Genomic DNA, 15,887 nt, shown 5'->3' on the forward strand with positions numbered 1-15,887 from the left:
AATGACTACATGTACCAGAATGCACCGCGGCTGTCAGTTTCAGCCGAGCACTAGTGCTGCTGCACCGGTGGTGAAGAGCACTCTTCCAGACGGGCTGGCTCACTCAGTAAGTAGCAAACACTTGTTTTTGGACAAGTATCGTATGTATTGCCGAATATATTGCATTTGTAAGTGTTGCCTGTACTATAAAAAAAAAAAAAATATCCCTTTTTTTTTTTTTTTATTGTGTAAATGTTGTCTTAAATTCTTACCAGACTTGCTCGCTGACGTTAGCTTTGAGTTAGCTGTGGCTGGTAGCTAACCGGACCGAGGTTAACGTGAGTTACCGTTCACACGTGATCTCACGTTTAAGCTCGTTTCCGGACCTTCCTGCCGTGAAGTCACTCAGTCTGTCCAAGCCTCCTCACTTTTTTTTAAAATTTATTTATTTATTTTTTTACCCATTTATGCGCCTGCTTCGTCGGAGATAACGTTACCTTTTTTTTTTTTTTTTAATTTATTTATTTATTTTTTTAATTATTTTTATTTTTATTTACTCTCATAATTCAGCCCACTTCCTTCAACAACATCACAACGTTTTAACTGTTCGCTTCGTTTAGACAAGTCAACAACAACAACTGTTGCCATAAAGCAACGTCAGCAATCACCGTACTGTATCTGGCTGTCAGTGAACGCATCACCGGTGTGTGTGTGTGTGTGTGTGTGTGTGTGTGTGTGTGTGTGTGTGTGTGTGTGTGTGTGTGTGTGTGTGTGTGTCTGTGAGAAAGAGAGAGAACTAATGTATTCCGTCTGCTCACACACAGCTGTCGGTGCTTCAAACATGGACCAAGACAACAATTCAGAGGTTGGTAAAAAGAAGAAACCCGCCTGTATTTCTGTTTAGGAGCGACTGAGAGAGAAAGGATGGCTTTTTAAATGAGGTTTTTTTTTTTGACAGATATTTAAACTGTAAGGGAACACACCAGGCAGCTTGCGGTGTTGTGGGGGAAAAAAAAAAAAAAAATTCAGATCCTCTGCTTAAATGAAAGAACCTATACAACATTGTAAAATACTCAATTACAAGTAAAATGCCTGCATAAAAAGACCTACTTCAATAAATGTAGCAGCAGGATGTAGTTAAAGTATTTAAGTACCGGTTTGGTCTAAAAATCTAAAATGTGACTCTGACTAAATACTTCTTTTTGTAAGACACCAGAAGAAAAACAGGTTGGAAACCACTGTTTTAATGTGTGTTGTATTTTAAAATCTTGTGATTTCATCCATTGTGTCAAATCTTCATCTGAGAAGTAACTAAGGCTGTCAAATATATGTAGAGGGTACAATATTTCCCCCTGAAATGTAGTGGAGTTAAAGTATGAAGTAGCTTGAAATGGGAATACTCAAGTAAAGTTCAAGTATCTCCGAATTGTACTTGGGTAAAAGTACTTTTCACCTGTGGCAGCTTGTCTGTTCTCATGTGATGCAATGCTATTCAAAACAAACATGTTATTCTGTTGCTAAACTGTTTAAGTTGTTTGTCAATCACCAGTCATGTGCGATTACCCCATCTTTCTCAAACTGACAAGACTTGGAAAGGACTTATCTTTTAATCGTTTGTTCAGGTAAACATGCCTTCTGTGTTCGGTATTACAGGATGAGTCAGTCGGCCCATCAGAGGACCCTTCAGAAGAGGAACTGCCTTATCTACCTCCAGGACTCTGTAAGCTCTTTTTCTTTTCTTCCTGTACTTCATCAGAGAGATGGTGTAATACTTTCTTTTTTCGTCTTCTTCTTTTTTTTTTTTTTTTTTAAATGACCACTTCCTGTGTAATTATCTGTCAGCCTGGCAGTTCATTGCAGTAGACCTGTCATTGCTATCATAGTAAATCTGCATGGCACAGCACTAATTGTTTTACTAACTCTATCCTCTTTATAAGAAAGATTTCCTAAAGCTTGGCTGATAGTTTTTACTATTATGTAATGCTACTGTCTGGAGAAATGTTTTAATTCTTCCCAGATAGTAACACGTCATCTGTCAAGAATGCTGTTTTCCTCGATATAAATGCATGCGCAACACATGAAGGAACATTTCAGAGGAGTTTAAAGTACATATGTACTTCAACATATCGTAGTAATAAAGATATTGAACATTATGTGTATTTTTGTATATTTTCCTGTCTGTTCAGCATCTGTCTCTGCTGTTCCTGTCTAGCGGACGGTGAAGCGATGGAGCTGCTTTGGCAGTTGCGAGCGCAGCGCCGCCAGGCGTCGCCTGACCTCCCAGAGACGGTGACCCGTCTTACCGCCCCTGACGGCAGCCTCCTGTACCTGGTGGGCACTGCCCATTTCAGTGACAGCAGCAAAAAAGATGTTGCCACGGTGAGCAGATGACAAATACATACAAAAAAAAAAAAAAAACAGCATTTTTGCAGTGCATAAAGCCACTCACCCTTTTAAAATGTGATATGCTGTGAATTGTCAGTGAAATGATGTGTGTAATTCTGTGAATGTGGAGACGTGCTGTAACGTAGCACAGGTGATAATGAGCTGGCCCACCTGTATAAATGGTAATTAAATTCAATCAAGTGTGTCAAGCATAATCTTGTCTTCTTTGTATTTGTTTTGTCTCTTCCCTACATTCTTATGCCCTCTTATTGTTTGTCTCTTGTCTTACATCCTGTAATGGTAATTCTCCATACATATATTCCCCAGATGATGTCATATATTCTTTATCTAACACAAATGTTGTATTTGTTCTCTATTGCACACGGTTTGGTACATTGTGACTTCGACCCTGATAACTAATGTTCCCTCAGACGTTGGGGAGTACAACCAAAACCACACAGGAGGATTCTTCCCATGCAGGGGAGTCCTCCACCTGTTATGAACAGAGATAGCAGAACTCCCCTCATAAAAGACTCTTGTTTTCTTGTTTCTCACTCATTCTCACTACCTGCAGACGGCTCATGTACTCTGTGTGACTGTGATACCTCTTTGCAGAGATTAAAAGACGACAAAGGCATTTGGCGTCAGAACCTTTTTTCTTTTATTTTCTCACCAAGAATTAGATCAAGAGAAAATCCACGAAACCTACCGACTGCTCTTTTTCTCCCTCACGCAGACGATCTGCGCTGTGCAGCCAGACGTGGTGGTGGTGGAGCTGTGCCAGTACAGGGTGTCAATGCTGAAGATGGATGAGAATACACTGCTGCGGGAAGCCAAAGACATCAACCTGGATAAGGTCCAGCAGGCCATCAAACAGGTCAGGCTTTTCAGAATGATGGGTGGTGGAGTGAGAAGCAGCAAGAGCAGATCAAATGGAGAAAGAAGAGGGGAACGAGACAGAGGGAGAGGTGGAGAGAGGTGGGAGGCCTCCCAGAGTAAAACAAAGACAGTACATTAGATTCTGAATAAGGCAGTAATAGTCTTGCTCTGGTTTCTGAAACACAATGAAGAGGATTACAGCGTGTACTTATTGTTAATGGAGAAATAAATGGCGCTGGTGGTTGATGCAAAAGCAGGATCAGCTGTCAGGAAAGAGCTTTTAGTCTACTCTGCACTTGTGTGTTTTGTCTTAATGCTTTTCCAAACTGAAGAGCTTGTGTTAGACGGGTTGTTTCAAGGACAGCTGTACTTGGCAGTAGATGTTTCAAGATGTTTGAACTAGTCCAAGAGGCTTCTTCAGTTCTAACTCCAGAGCTCAGAGGGTCTCAGTGACCTCGATGACTGACAATCTTCACAGTCCCCAAAGAACTACAGTCAGAATACTAAATACTCACATTTAAAGAGTGACCACCGAGGGCCCATCTGTTTCTCTGTGAGTGCTAATTTATTCCCTCTGTTTGTCAGAATGGGCTGATGTCTGGCCTGATGCAGATTCTCCTGCTCAAAGTTTCAGCTCACATCACAGAGCAACTTGGCATGGCACCTGGGGGAGAGTTCAGGGAGGCTTTCAAAGAGGTAAATGATACAAAGGAAAGTACGTTGCTCGTTTGTTGTGTTTATTTTATTCTCTTTTTTTTAATCTTGGAAGTTTTTCTCTCCACACAGGCTGGACGGGTGCCATTTTGTAAATTTCACCTTGGGGACAGGCCAATCCCTGTGACGTTCAAGAGGGCCATTGCTGCTCTCAGTCTGTGGCAGAAGGCCCGCCTGGCCTGGGGTCTTTGCTTCCTGTCAGACCCCATCAGGTATAAACTCACCATGATCTCTTTTTGTCACACACTGTCACAACAGCCTTTTTTAGCAGCTACTACTCAGGACTGCAGCTAAAGAACGGGACGATATACGGTCCTACATGTGACTCACATATTTAGGTTTCCCACCCCCACAAAAACATGATTGACAGTGCCACATTTAGAGGAAAAAAAAACCTGTTGTTTAAAAAAAACTTCCCACAGTTTGAAGCGTTTGTTGTAAGAAGGGTTCCAAAATGTCAAAATCAAGGTTATAAAAACAAAGTTTAAATATAAATGTATAGTTGTGAAAATTGTGGCTGTAGTAGCAAATATTTTGCCAGGGACAAATGCAGCCTCAGTATATGTGAGCATCATGACTATTTGTGTGATGTGTTTAGAACTAGGCCGTGTGCGCCTACACATAGTTTCCAGAGTGCATGCAACTCTGCCAATTTTTTACATGGCAATGTGTGCGATATCCGACAGGAAGCTTTCTGTATCAAGTGACTGCGCATCCATCTTCCAGCATCTCTGAGATGGAGCCTGAAAATTGCTGTTACATTCTCTGGCCTTCCCTGGAGGGGCCTAAACAGAATATATGCCTCAAAGTTTCTTTTGAAAGCCAATTTTGCAGAGCACTCTGACTGAAAAAGTATTTTTAAGATCACCACTTACTATTTTGTCACACTTCAGGGACTAGAATCTTTATATTTTTACACAGAAAACACTAAATGATAAATTGAGTCAAAATTAGGATCATTTTGAACTAAAAAGACTGAAAATATTTAAGAGTAATTGCTGCATACATCTTGAATAAAGATAATATAGTCCGTGCTAATTTGTTTCCAAAACACGAGTAAGAAATGTGACATAATTAAAAAATAATAATAATGTTTTTTTGTTTTTTTTTGTCAGGATGTACACATTTCTCTTTCTTCACTCTACTATTTCATGACAAAAATACTCTTGTGAAACGAAAAGAAAAATGTCATTTCTGGTTTACGTGATCTCCAGCCAACTGTGTAACATTGTGTGTCATGTTGCAGTAAAGAGGACGTAGAAAAGTGCAAACAGAAGGACCTGCTGGAGCAGACCATGTCTGAGATGATCGGAGAGTTTCCTGCTCTCCACCAAACCATCGTGGCGGAAAGAGACATCTACCTCACGCACACTCTCCGCCAAGCGACACGCTGTGTGGAGGCGCCCTCTAATGCCCAGAGTATGTATTACACTACACAATAAGCTGGAAATTATATACTGTGTATCTTTTTGGTTTCAACATATAGATTTTTTTTTTGTTAGCCCTTTTCTTTTCTCCTTTACATGTACAGTATGTACATTATATAGTTGATTTTCATTCACACATATGTCATAAAATGTTGTTTTGTCAATTCAGTTTTTTGGTTTTGCATGTGCTTATTAGACTTCAACAAATGTTTTTAACTTGATTTATTTATTTATTTTTTTCAGTGTTGCATAGCTTTGCTTGATACAGTTTTTTTTTTTTTTTCCTGAAAAGAAAAAGAAGAACTATATCTAAAGAAAGCATTGTCTATCTACCATCAAATGTGTTGCTAAATTGTTGCGTAATGGCAATGTAGTTTGAACGTGACAGAAACTACTAGTGGAAACGCTGAGTCATATTTGATATTACATTTTTACTATATTCTGCAGTGACGGGGGACATTTTTGTTCTTCTTTTTTAGTGACTTTAAATCTCACCCAGTTTTCAATGGAAAGACGCAAAAATGAATGTGTATGGAATAATATTGTAGTTTGTCGGTTGTCCATTTGATCTGTGAAGTTAATGTTGGGGTAACTAGACGTTTGATAATTATTTCTGTCATTTATATGATCAAATCTAACTTTAGCATGTGATATGCTAATTCTTTTTTTTAAAATGTTATTAAAGTGGGAATTTTCTCAGTGACACAAGCGATGACTTGCTGTTTCATACATGATGTAAATATGGAGAAATTGAGGCTGTAGAAGTGATTGATTGTTTCTGTAACCGTACATTTGATATTGTCTTTGTAGAAGTGCCTGCTGTGGTGGTTGGAGTGGTCGGGATGGGTCACGTCCCTGGCATAGAACGAAACTGGGAGAAGCAGCTCAACATTAATGAAATCATGAGGTATGTTTGTCATGTTGTTGGACACTATCCTGTACATTATGGATATTTAGTACATGAAACATTCAGTGAGTTTGCTTAGCTTGACAATACCACTGCTGCTCTGTTTGTGTGTCTGCTTCTTCTTCAGTGTTGCACCTCCCTCACGCGTTGGATGGGTGTTGCGCACAGTCATAAAGGGCGTCATGGTGGGAATGCTGGGATATGCCTGCTACCGTGCCGGAGGAGGTTTAGGTAGAGCCCTGCTGTCTTTACCTGCAGTCCAATCATTACTGGACACACTGCGGCCGCTCCCTGCTTGAGCCCCACCGGTCTTCTCGAAGCCATCAGTGACATGACCCTGGATCTAATAAAACAATGCATCTCACCAATGGCCTTAAAACAGGAGGTGAGGCTGGAGGAAAGGGTTCACCAGCCCACACGATGATCTAACCAGGACCTCGGGGGTTAGAAGGCCCCCCACCTCATATTAATGTCCCTGTATACACAGCAGGGCTGTACTGCCAAAGAAACCATGACAGTACTCTGAGTTTTCTTGCATATTTTGTGCAAAATCCTGCATTTTGAAAGATTTACAAATGCCAATAATTCCCTCTGAGTAGGTTTATATTTTCCTTTAAATGGCTTACGCGCAGTTTTTATTTGATGAGTATCATTGGAATCACCCTCAGTCACCTGCCGGTATGATGGAGACATTTTCTGAGAGGATGCTCGACCTTCTTCCTTTCTGGTGCGAACCAGTATCGTTGGTTAATGGCCCATTTCAAGTCCAGCACTTTATGAGACTGGTAAGGTCTTCTTCTGTACACGCAGGCTGTGGAGGTGAAAAGAACGTAAAATACAAAGTCGTAACTATAGTAAACAAATTAGAAAAATGTTGGCAAAGGAACTGTGTGACAACCCTCAGTTTTTATACTTAATGCACCCACATGTGCGACCCACGTGGTTAAATGTCAGAAAAATGCCTGAATTGGAAGGTTGACCATTATTCTCCTGATTCTTGATAAATCTAAGGTTTAAAAATATCCACGAAATCCTCAAAATTCACATACAGGATTAGCATCAGACAAAACTGATTGATTTCCCATGCGCACGGTCCTGCCAACATCAACAGACAAGTGCCTCATATTGCAGCAGTAAGGGCTACTGGTGAACTAAATGGAATGTCAAAAACTTGTGGTATATGCATCTTACACATACAAATCGTCAATGCAAGTTTCTAAGATTTCTGTCTTTGTTATTACATGATATGCCTGTTTTATAAATAATGATGCCCTAAATATAGATGCGTAGTTTATGTTGACTTAGTTTCAATTAGCTCCTACATTTTATGATCACTCATACATTTAACAGAGACCTGATGCAGGACAGACTTCAACAGGCCTCAGGAAGAGCAGTGCATAATCTTGTTACTTGTGTATTTGATTGCACCTCCAATATGAGGCACCCAAACGTCTGGACTTTGTTCCATATCTGAGGATGGATTTTTACTTGACTCAAATACTGCATATGTCTCATATGCAGGCAACCATGTCTGAAAAAAAAAAAATCATCACATGAGAACATCAAGCATTCAGCACACCAGCTGCTTGTACTTGTACGATATATGCATCGTTATTTCCCAGTCTGATCGTGAGATGGGATCAGGGACTGAGATGATGAAAATGTAATATGTTTGTTTCCCTCAAATTAAGGATTGAACTTGACAGTCATGATATCCTGATGGACTTGTTTTGCCTACTATTAAGGAGACTGACAGTTCAGGTTGGTCAGAATTGGGAAATAAAGCCTTTCGCTGATATCACTGCTGCCTTCGACCCTCCGTTTGCCTCCGTTGCTGAGGCTTCTTACCAACACTTATGACAAGTTGTTTTCAGTTCTAAGTTTGACCTTCTAGAATAATCTTCACCTTAATTTTGACTAGTCATGATCACATTGTGACCAGTCAAGATATCTGCAATGTCATTCTTACTGTTTAAAATGACAGAAATCAGAATTACACATCACTGAAAAAAAAAAAAAATGAACTCGACTCGTCACACATCCTAAATGACAGTTGCCGGTATCTGTAATTCATTCCACAGTCGTCCAAATGATAGTTTCAGATATCCCAAACATCATTATGACGAGTCCAGATTTTTGTGCATGCGAGGGATCACGCTGGATATCGTCGCAGCAAAGCATTTGAACAGCAGCAATGGTGGTTGCTGATAAGATAGAAAATGGAGTGAATTACAATGAGCTTATTAAGGAATTTGTGGCGAACTGGCGTTCAATTCACGAGAGTTGTGGGAGGAATTTACAGCCGTTGCTCTGCCATAGCATGTTTGAACTGCTTCTGCCTCCCAGTTGCCGTAGCTTCTGAAATAACTACAGATATCTGCAACAGCATTTCACCTTGACAAAACTAATTCAAGGTATTTGTTATGGCATTTGGGCAAAATGAGTCAGAATGAAAGTTAAAGATATCTCAAATTTGGCATGTCTCTAATCAAAATTGATTTAAAGATACTGATAACTTGATAATAGATATCTACAATTAAATTATGTCTGTTCCTAATTCCAGTTCGAGATATCGAAAGTGTCATTCTGACTCGTTACAATTTAATTTAACATATCTTAAAAGGGAAATATTGATATTATAAAATAATGGGGAATATTATTAATTAAAGATATCTTGAGCTGGAATTGTCAGAATTCAATTGGGGATGTTGGAAATGTCAATGTGGATATCTAAAATGTTGTTTGCTGCAATCTGCAATTCAAATCTACATATCAAGTGTAGCCATTTAACATTAAAGCAGCTTGTCATAAACCCTGACCTGTAGCCACAATACAGAGCTTCATACTGCATGTGTAAAAATGGGCTCTGACATACCTGGAAATATATGGGAAATGTCCCAATAAATGTAGCTGTCTGAACAAGATAATAATTGCTATGGATCAACATCAATTTCCAGATAATCCCAATCTTAATTTGATGCATTTTGTGTACAATACTCATATGTACTGTAGATGTATTTGTGGGAGACATAAAAGGAGTTAATTTACCCATTTTGTGATCCATTGAACTACTCTGGTTCATTTCATGTTAAAACATTATCAGACCACTTGTCAGATACCCACTTTAATCTGATCATCTGTCTTCCAACTGAAGTTTCAATTCTTATGAGAAAGTAGAGGACTGATGTAGTTCAACCTCTCAATTCGTCTGCAGTATAATAGAGTCGAAATGTTTTGTCCGTCTTCCTGTCACATCATTTGCAGTCTACTGTATGCTCGAGAAACGCTGAGTAGCCTGTATGAGTGCCTGTACTTGTAAGATTTGCTTCCCTAAACCTTTGTGTTGTACTGTCATTGTTAACATACGAAACATCGCGTCTTTGATTCAGTAATGGATTATGAAACATTTTAAGTAAAGATAAACTATATTTGACTCACATTTTTGTAGTCCAGTCTTTTGATTTCATTAAAATAATTTACTTTGCTAAATATGGAACACATTTTGTTCCGTCTTTACTGTTTATTTCCAATCGGACAACTAAAGCTGTAACACCGCATCTCGCAAACATCCGGTGTAGCCTGCAGGGTTATGAAAGCATGATTAGCGACTGCTTTATAACTGCGACAGCAGCTACAGCCAGTCAGATGGACGACTTTGGATGGCTTATTTAGGACCGTCACGCATCTTTCTTCCCGGTGTGTCCGTGTTCAGACTCCTCAGCTCGGTCGGGATGGACGACATGGGTCTGGCACTGGGTCGTTCCTCTCTGGAGCGGCTCAACTTCGACAACCTCGCCCTCAAGAAACTTCCTCTGGACGCGTCCGAGGAGCTGGGTGCGCGGCAGGTGAAAGGAGCGTGTTTCTCCCGGGTGACGCCGCAGCCGCTGACCAAGCCTCGGTTCGTGGCTGTGTCTCACGAAGCCCTGGCGCTGCTGGGGCTCGACGGAGAGGAGGTTACCAACGACCCTCTGGGTCCAGTGTACCTCAGCGGATCCAAAGTTATGCCTGGATCTGAGCCCGCTGCGCACTGCTACTGCGGCCACCAGTTCGGCCAGTTCGCCGGGCAGCTGGGCGACGGGGCGGCCTGCTACCTGGGGGAGGTGAAGGTGCCACCCAGCGACGATCCCGAGCTGCTCCGGGAAAACCTAAGCGGGCGGTGGGAGATCCAGGTGAAAGGAGCTGGACTGACCCCTTTTTCCAGGTACAAGAGGTTGCTTTCAGTGTCAGTTTGTGTTGTGCTCGCAAGATGATGCATTTTTTTTTTTTAAAACATTTTTTAGTTGTATAAGAAGAGACAGGTGTGACTAAATGTAAAAACACGAGAAAATGAAGTTCATATTGGAATAGCAGATGTGGTTGGTGAGAGGCAAGAGTTTTAGACCCGTGACAGTGGGTTGTCCAAAATAGCTCCAGATAATGATGCTGTGTGTATATTGTGCCTCTCTCCTCCACAGACAAGCTGATGGCCGTAAGGTCCTGCGCTCCAGTATAAGAGAGTTCCTGTGCAGCGAGGCCATGTTCTTCCTGGGTGTTCCCACCACCAGAGCGGGCTCTGTAGTGACCTCTGACAGCAGGGTCGTACGGGACGTGTACTACAGCGGCAACCCTCGCAATGAAAGATGCTCCGTGGTCCTCCGCATCGCTCCCACCTTCCTCAGGTGAGTGCATATTATCCTCCCTTCGTCCGTCACCTACGTCTGAGCTCCTCGTCGTCTTTACACAGGAGCTGTTTGTCTCGTGCGCAGGTTCGGATCCTTCGAGATCTTCAAGCAGGCTGACGAGTTCACGGGCCGTCAGGGTCCCAGTTATGGACGCGATGAGATCCGAGGTCAGATGATGGATTATGTCATTGAGGTCTTCTACCCGGAGATCCAGCAGAATTACCCGGACCGGGTGGAGAGGAACGTGGCTTTCTTCAGAGAGGTCAGAGCGCACAGGTCTCACCTGCTGGTCTCAGGCAGCGAAATGGTTCTTTAGAAAGGTTTTATCAGCCTGGAGTAGATTCAAGGCCTAGAATTACAATTAAAGCCAAGAAGAATTGGATCCTCTTATCGTTTTAAGTTGCTGTAGAGGGTTCAGTGACTGCTTGTGCTGAGTCACCGTGCCCTCAGCTCCATATGGGTAATTAACAAGGATTGAGGCTTATGACATTTCCTTATCTAATTAGTAAAATAAACCATATCATCTTTAAAACCCATCAATGTTTTTGGATTAAGTTATTTTTGGTGATACAATACTCGTTCATCTGTAATTTGGGATGGCGACCGTCTCTTCCTGTATGCAGGTGATGGTCCGCACGGCTCGACTCGTGGCTCAGTGGCAGTGTGTGGGATTCTGTCATGGAGTCCTGAACACAGACAACATGAGCATCCTGGGACTCACGCTGGACTACGGTCCGTACGGCTTCATGGACAGGTCAGACCGTCTGTCAACATGATCACATAGTTCCTAGTAGAAAGAATAGAGAAACGGTGACTGTTATCGCGCTGCACACGGGGGAATAACTGTCCTTACCCCCTTTCAGGTTTGATCCAGATTTCGTTTGCAATGCCTCCGACAATTCTGCCCGGTACTCGTACCAGGCCCAGCCGGCTATCTGCAGGTGGAACCTGGTGAAGCTAGCAGAGGCTCTTGCTCCAGAGCTGCCTCCAGAGCGAGCTGAGGCTGTTATGGACGAGTACATGGATCTGTTTAACGGCTTCTACTTGGAGAACATGCGGAAGAAGCTGGGCTTGCTGAAGATGGAGGACCCCGAAGACGAGATCCTGATCACTGAGCTGCTGCAGACGATGCACAACACAGGTGGGATAGACGTAGGAGAGCATCATTCATTTGTAAATGACTACTGGTGCAACATAGCAGTAGCATTTTCTGTCCCTCTGCTTCAGGTGCTGACTTCACCAACTCCTTCCGTAGCTTGAGTCAGATTTCCTGCCCCACTGAGGGAGAAAGTGAGGGAGAGGAGGACCTCGCCAAGAAAGCCACAGACCTCCTTCTGGAGCAGTGTGCCTCCTTTGAGGAGCTCAAGGCTGCTAACAAACCCACCATGGATCCACGGTGAGCTGGCCCAGGCCACTACATGCTGTACAAACACACTTGTGTTTTGCCTTGTTAGTTGTGTAGGGTGAGGAACGACGCAGGAAGACCATTGCTGCAGAGGTTAAGGTAAATGAAACACTGCATCTAAGGGTGCAGATATCTCTAAAAAAAAATCTAGGGCATTGAAGGAGGAATGAAATGGTCCAGAAACCCCTTTAACTTGGACACGGGGAATAACTCAGCCGAGTTTCTTCAAGGTTTTAGCCCTGCCGGAGACGACATGTCAGTGATGAGGTTGGGCTCTCTGTCCATCCAGTGTTGGAGTCAGTGGGCCAGACTGCCATGAAATTTAGTTTAAAAATGTCCAGCACATGATTCCCGCTATTCATATTCAGTTAAGCGATGGCTCTGTGCGGTGGCAGCCCTCATCCTGCGAGTGCTGTGGCGTGCCGATAGGGATTATAACGTGTTGCGTTTTCTTTCATCAGTGAGCTGGCAATGCTGCTCTCGATGGCTCAGAGCAACCCGGCGCTGTTTCAGATGATCTCCGACAGGGTGACAATAGCGAGGCAGTTAGACCGACTCAGCAAACTGAAAGACCTGATGGAGACGAGCCAGGAAGAGCTGAAAACCAAACAGGCTGAGGAGTGGACCTCCTGGATCACACGATATAGGTGAGATGTAGGGGGGGGGGGGGAATGTATCGGCAACATTTTGTTAGCACGAGATGAAAACGAAGCACAGTATGTACAAGAGCAGAGGGTGGAGCAACTAAATGGACCGGATTAGAGTTGTTTTTTTTGGGGGGGGATGGTGATGGGTGGAAGTGTGACTGATAAAAGGGGAGTACTGAGAGAAAAAAGGAGGAAATGGTGTGTCAAGACTGATATTGTTCTCTCACTGTGACTGTGTTTTGGTGTTATCTCCGCCACAGGAAACGTCTGGCTCGAGAGCTGGAGGGCCAGAGTGATGTGCAGGCCGTGCAGGAGGAGAGAGTGAGGGTGATGGACAGCACCAACCCCCGCGTGGTGCTCAGGAACTACATCGCCCAGAATGCCATAGAGGCTGCCGAGGGCGGGGACTTCTCCGAGGTCAGGTTCTGGTCCATTGTGATACTTCACCTCTACATTTTCAATGTTAATTTACTGTAATCTAATGCCAAAGTCTAGACTGTGCATCTGTGTTGCCAGGAAGTGTCTGTACAGCACAACATTTTTTTTTTTGCATTTCTGTGACTTGAAAGTCCCAAAATGAGGATTAAAAGGCACTTCAATTCCCTTTTGCACTCTTCAGCTTCAGTGTTTCACTTTCGGGCGTTCACCTGCTTTCACTTCCTGTCTGTGCTGCAGGTCCAACGTGTCCTCAAGCTCCTGGAGAAGCCTTTCTCTTCTCAGCCAGGTCTGGAGCTTCCCGCGCGGGTGGGCGGAGGCGCTGCGGCCGCGCAGGCAGAAAGGGACGAAGGAGAGGAGCAGCAGCAAGAAGCATCCACATCTGCGTCCAGGAACCCCGTGCCCTACGACAGCAAGCCCCCAGCTTGGGCCCGAGAAATATGTGTCACATGATCTTCGTAATAACTTCCTTGACCGTTAGCTTTCCTGCCATGAAATAATAAGAGAGTTTAATGGTGCGTAATTCATATTTTTATACCTTTTTCCACCCTCCACACTCTCTTGTCACTGTGTAACTCTCTGTTACTTTGGCAGGCGGCATCAAGGAAGTTAACATGAGGTATGACACTTCACAGATTAGCTAGGGTGATACAAAACAGACAGGAACTGTGTTGAGCTTGGTTGCACAAATACGTAAGATTATTATGTGGCCATTCTGAGTGAAAAGCTTTAGAGCCTTTGTGAAATGGACTTGAAATAAGAAGTTTCCTTCTGCTGCTTGGCATTTACTACTTAAAACTGGATGCTGCAGTGAGCTTTAAAGCTGAATTTAGGGAGTTTTACAAAGAAATGATTGGCCATTACATTCAGGCCATTGCCAAATGAGTTCACGCAGTGCTAATTAAGCTTATCACGACCAGGTAAATCTCTCCATATTTCTTACAGTTTATAAATCTGATGAGAGACCAGATTCCCACGCTGGCCGGATGAATGCCTACTGGTCATGTTCTCTGGACAGAGCATAAACTCGGGAGACTTCTGCGGGCCGAGCCAGTTAACTCCTGCTAACTTGAATTAGGATATAATAATTTAATCGTGCGGCTCTTCTAGATTTTCCGAATGTAATCCGACTGAAAGGATCGTATCTTGAAAGCAGGGTTGTGATGCTCAAAAACAATTTATCCAGTTTCACAGCCGCAGCGGTAGCGACAGAGGAGGCTCCAGCTGACTCTGACATAAACTCATTTCAAAAGTGTTTTTGTAATTACTCCCACTGACGGAAGGGGGAGACGAAAGTCCTGCGTTGCACTTTTGACCTTAAAAGTTGTTATGTTGATACCCCGGGGATTGGCTGAGTCACACTTGAATTAATGGGTGGAATTTTTGTGGAGGCCTCTGAATTTGAGATACATCAACCGAGAGAAAACAACTGGATTTGTATCCAGTATTTTACACGAGTGCAGTCCATACAATACATTTGGATTTTTGACTTTACGGAAACACAACTACGCTCCACTTTTCGCTGTCTGTTTGGTGTTTGATTAGCTATTAATGACGAGTCAGACAACAAGTCCTACAGTGACCCGTCTGACTCTGATAAACTGTGGGGTGTCACCTCAACATATACCAAAGTGTGTGTGTGTGTTTGTGTGTCTGTGAAGAGAGAATAATTATTTTATATGTGAAAGGGAGTGATTGCACTTGATTTAAAAAAAAAAAAAAAAAAAGCTGCAGTAGATAAACACGCACAATATATTCTCCTAGAATATAAAAGCATTGACTTTTGTCAATGTCGTAGCCTCACTTTATGGGCATAGATCCACAACCATAACTAACCGTGTTATCAAATGAGCACTGAAACTGTAACTTCCAGTTCAAGATAAGGAAAACTGAGAAGTAGATGTCATATTGGATTATTTCAGGTTGAAAAAAAAGAGGAAGTTTATTGCAGATTGTGCCACTAAGTTGATGAGTTGATGTTTAATTTTTGTTGAACATAATATGAAATGTACAGTTGAGCTCTTCCTTAGGTGTAGCCTTAACATCAATAAAATCTGCACTTCATAGACAAAATTGTGTCCCTGATTTTTTTTGGGGGGGAAGAGGCTTACCTACAAGAACTCGTTTTATAAAAAAACCCAGCCCCACATTTTTATGTTGTTCTGTGTAACATTAGTATTTTAATGTGCCACTCATTTAGCATATTGTTCCATATACTGATTGCTATTCATATTAATGTCACCATAATTGTCACTATTATAATACAGTTTGTGACACTACAGTTCTCCTGCTCTGCTTCTTGGATGCATGGCAGTCTGGTATTTCCAAAAAACACATAGCTGGCTTTGTTTACACCTCTGAGCGTTCATGTCCCAGCAAGCCTCAAATATTTGGCTACTGTACTCCTGCATAATACTGAGGAATAGAGTCTGTGGTATTTGTCAAAGT

At 42.5% G+C, this 15,887-nt stretch overlaps 2 protein-coding genes across 3 annotated transcripts; both read left to right on the plus strand.

Annotated features, from left to right (window-relative positions):
• Positions 1–56: 56 nt before the first annotated feature.
• On the plus strand, positions 57–9,730 carry trabd (TraB domain containing). The gene is made up of 10 exons (XM_069163658.1): positions 57–106; positions 804–844; positions 1,633–1,699; positions 2,192–2,358; positions 3,101–3,241; positions 3,829–3,939; positions 4,030–4,169; positions 5,204–5,376; positions 6,195–6,291; positions 6,419–9,730. The coding sequence occupies exons 2-10, from the start codon at positions 821–823 to the stop codon at positions 6,588–6,590; spliced, it is 1,092 nt and encodes a 363-aa protein (XP_069019759.1). The 5' UTR covers positions 57–106; positions 804–820; the 3' UTR covers positions 6,591–9,730.
• A 90-nt stretch (positions 9,731–9,820) lies between these two features.
• Positions 9,821–15,529, plus strand: selenoo1 (selenoprotein O1). Of its 2 annotated transcripts, none has more exons than XM_069163656.1 (9): positions 9,821–10,492; positions 10,746–10,949; positions 11,037–11,214; positions 11,576–11,706; positions 11,816–12,093; positions 12,180–12,348; positions 12,819–13,004; positions 13,265–13,421; positions 13,680–15,529. In XM_069163656.1, exons 1-9 carry the CDS (start codon positions 9,951–9,953, stop codon positions 13,899–13,901), a joined length of 2,067 nt encoding a protein of 688 aa, XP_069019757.1. In that variant the 5' UTR covers positions 9,821–9,950; the 3' UTR covers positions 13,902–15,529. The 2 variants fall into 2 exon arrangements, with proteins under 2 accessions (XP_069019757.1, XP_069019758.1); XM_069163657.1 differs by having other exon boundaries at positions 13,680–13,892.
• The last annotated feature ends 358 nt before the right edge of the window (positions 15,530–15,887 follow it).

The sequence above is a fragment of the Embiotoca jacksoni genome, unplaced genomic scaffold (genome assembly GCF_022577435.1).
Source record: "Embiotoca jacksoni isolate LCO1_2020_lvr unplaced genomic scaffold, fEmbJac1.0.p SCAF_3, whole genome shotgun sequence".
In the NCBI taxonomy this organism is placed as follows: Eukaryota; Metazoa; Chordata; class Actinopteri; family Embiotocidae; genus Embiotoca; species Embiotoca jacksoni.

What these genes read in the sequence shown, in the direction of transcription:
- trabd (XM_069163658.1), top strand. Translation starts at nt 821, where the DNA reads ATGGACCAAGACAACAATTCAGAG. An exon ending in ACCAAGACAACAATTCAGAG is followed by an intron (nt 845 to 1,632) that starts GTTGGTAAAAAG and finishes TCGGTATTACAG; the next exon opens with GATGAGTCAGTCGGCCCATC. An exon ending in TCCAGCAGGCCATCAAACAG is followed by an intron (nt 3,242 to 3,828) that starts GTCAGGCTTTTC and finishes TCTGTTTGTCAG; the next exon opens with AATGGGCTGATGTCTGGCCT.
- selenoo1 (XM_069163657.1), top strand. Translation starts at nt 9,951, where the DNA reads ATGGCTTATTTAGGACCGTCACGCATCTTTCTTCCCGGTGTGTCCGTG. An exon ending in ACGTGGCTTTCTTCAGAGAG is followed by an intron (nt 11,215 to 11,575) that starts GTCAGAGCGCAC and finishes TCCTGTATGCAG; the next exon opens with GTGATGGTCCGCACGGCTCG. An exon ending in AGGGCGGGGACTTCTCCGAG is followed by an intron (nt 13,422 to 13,679) that starts GTCAGGTTCTGG and finishes TCTGTGCTGCAG; the next exon opens with GTCCAACGTGTCCTCAAGCT.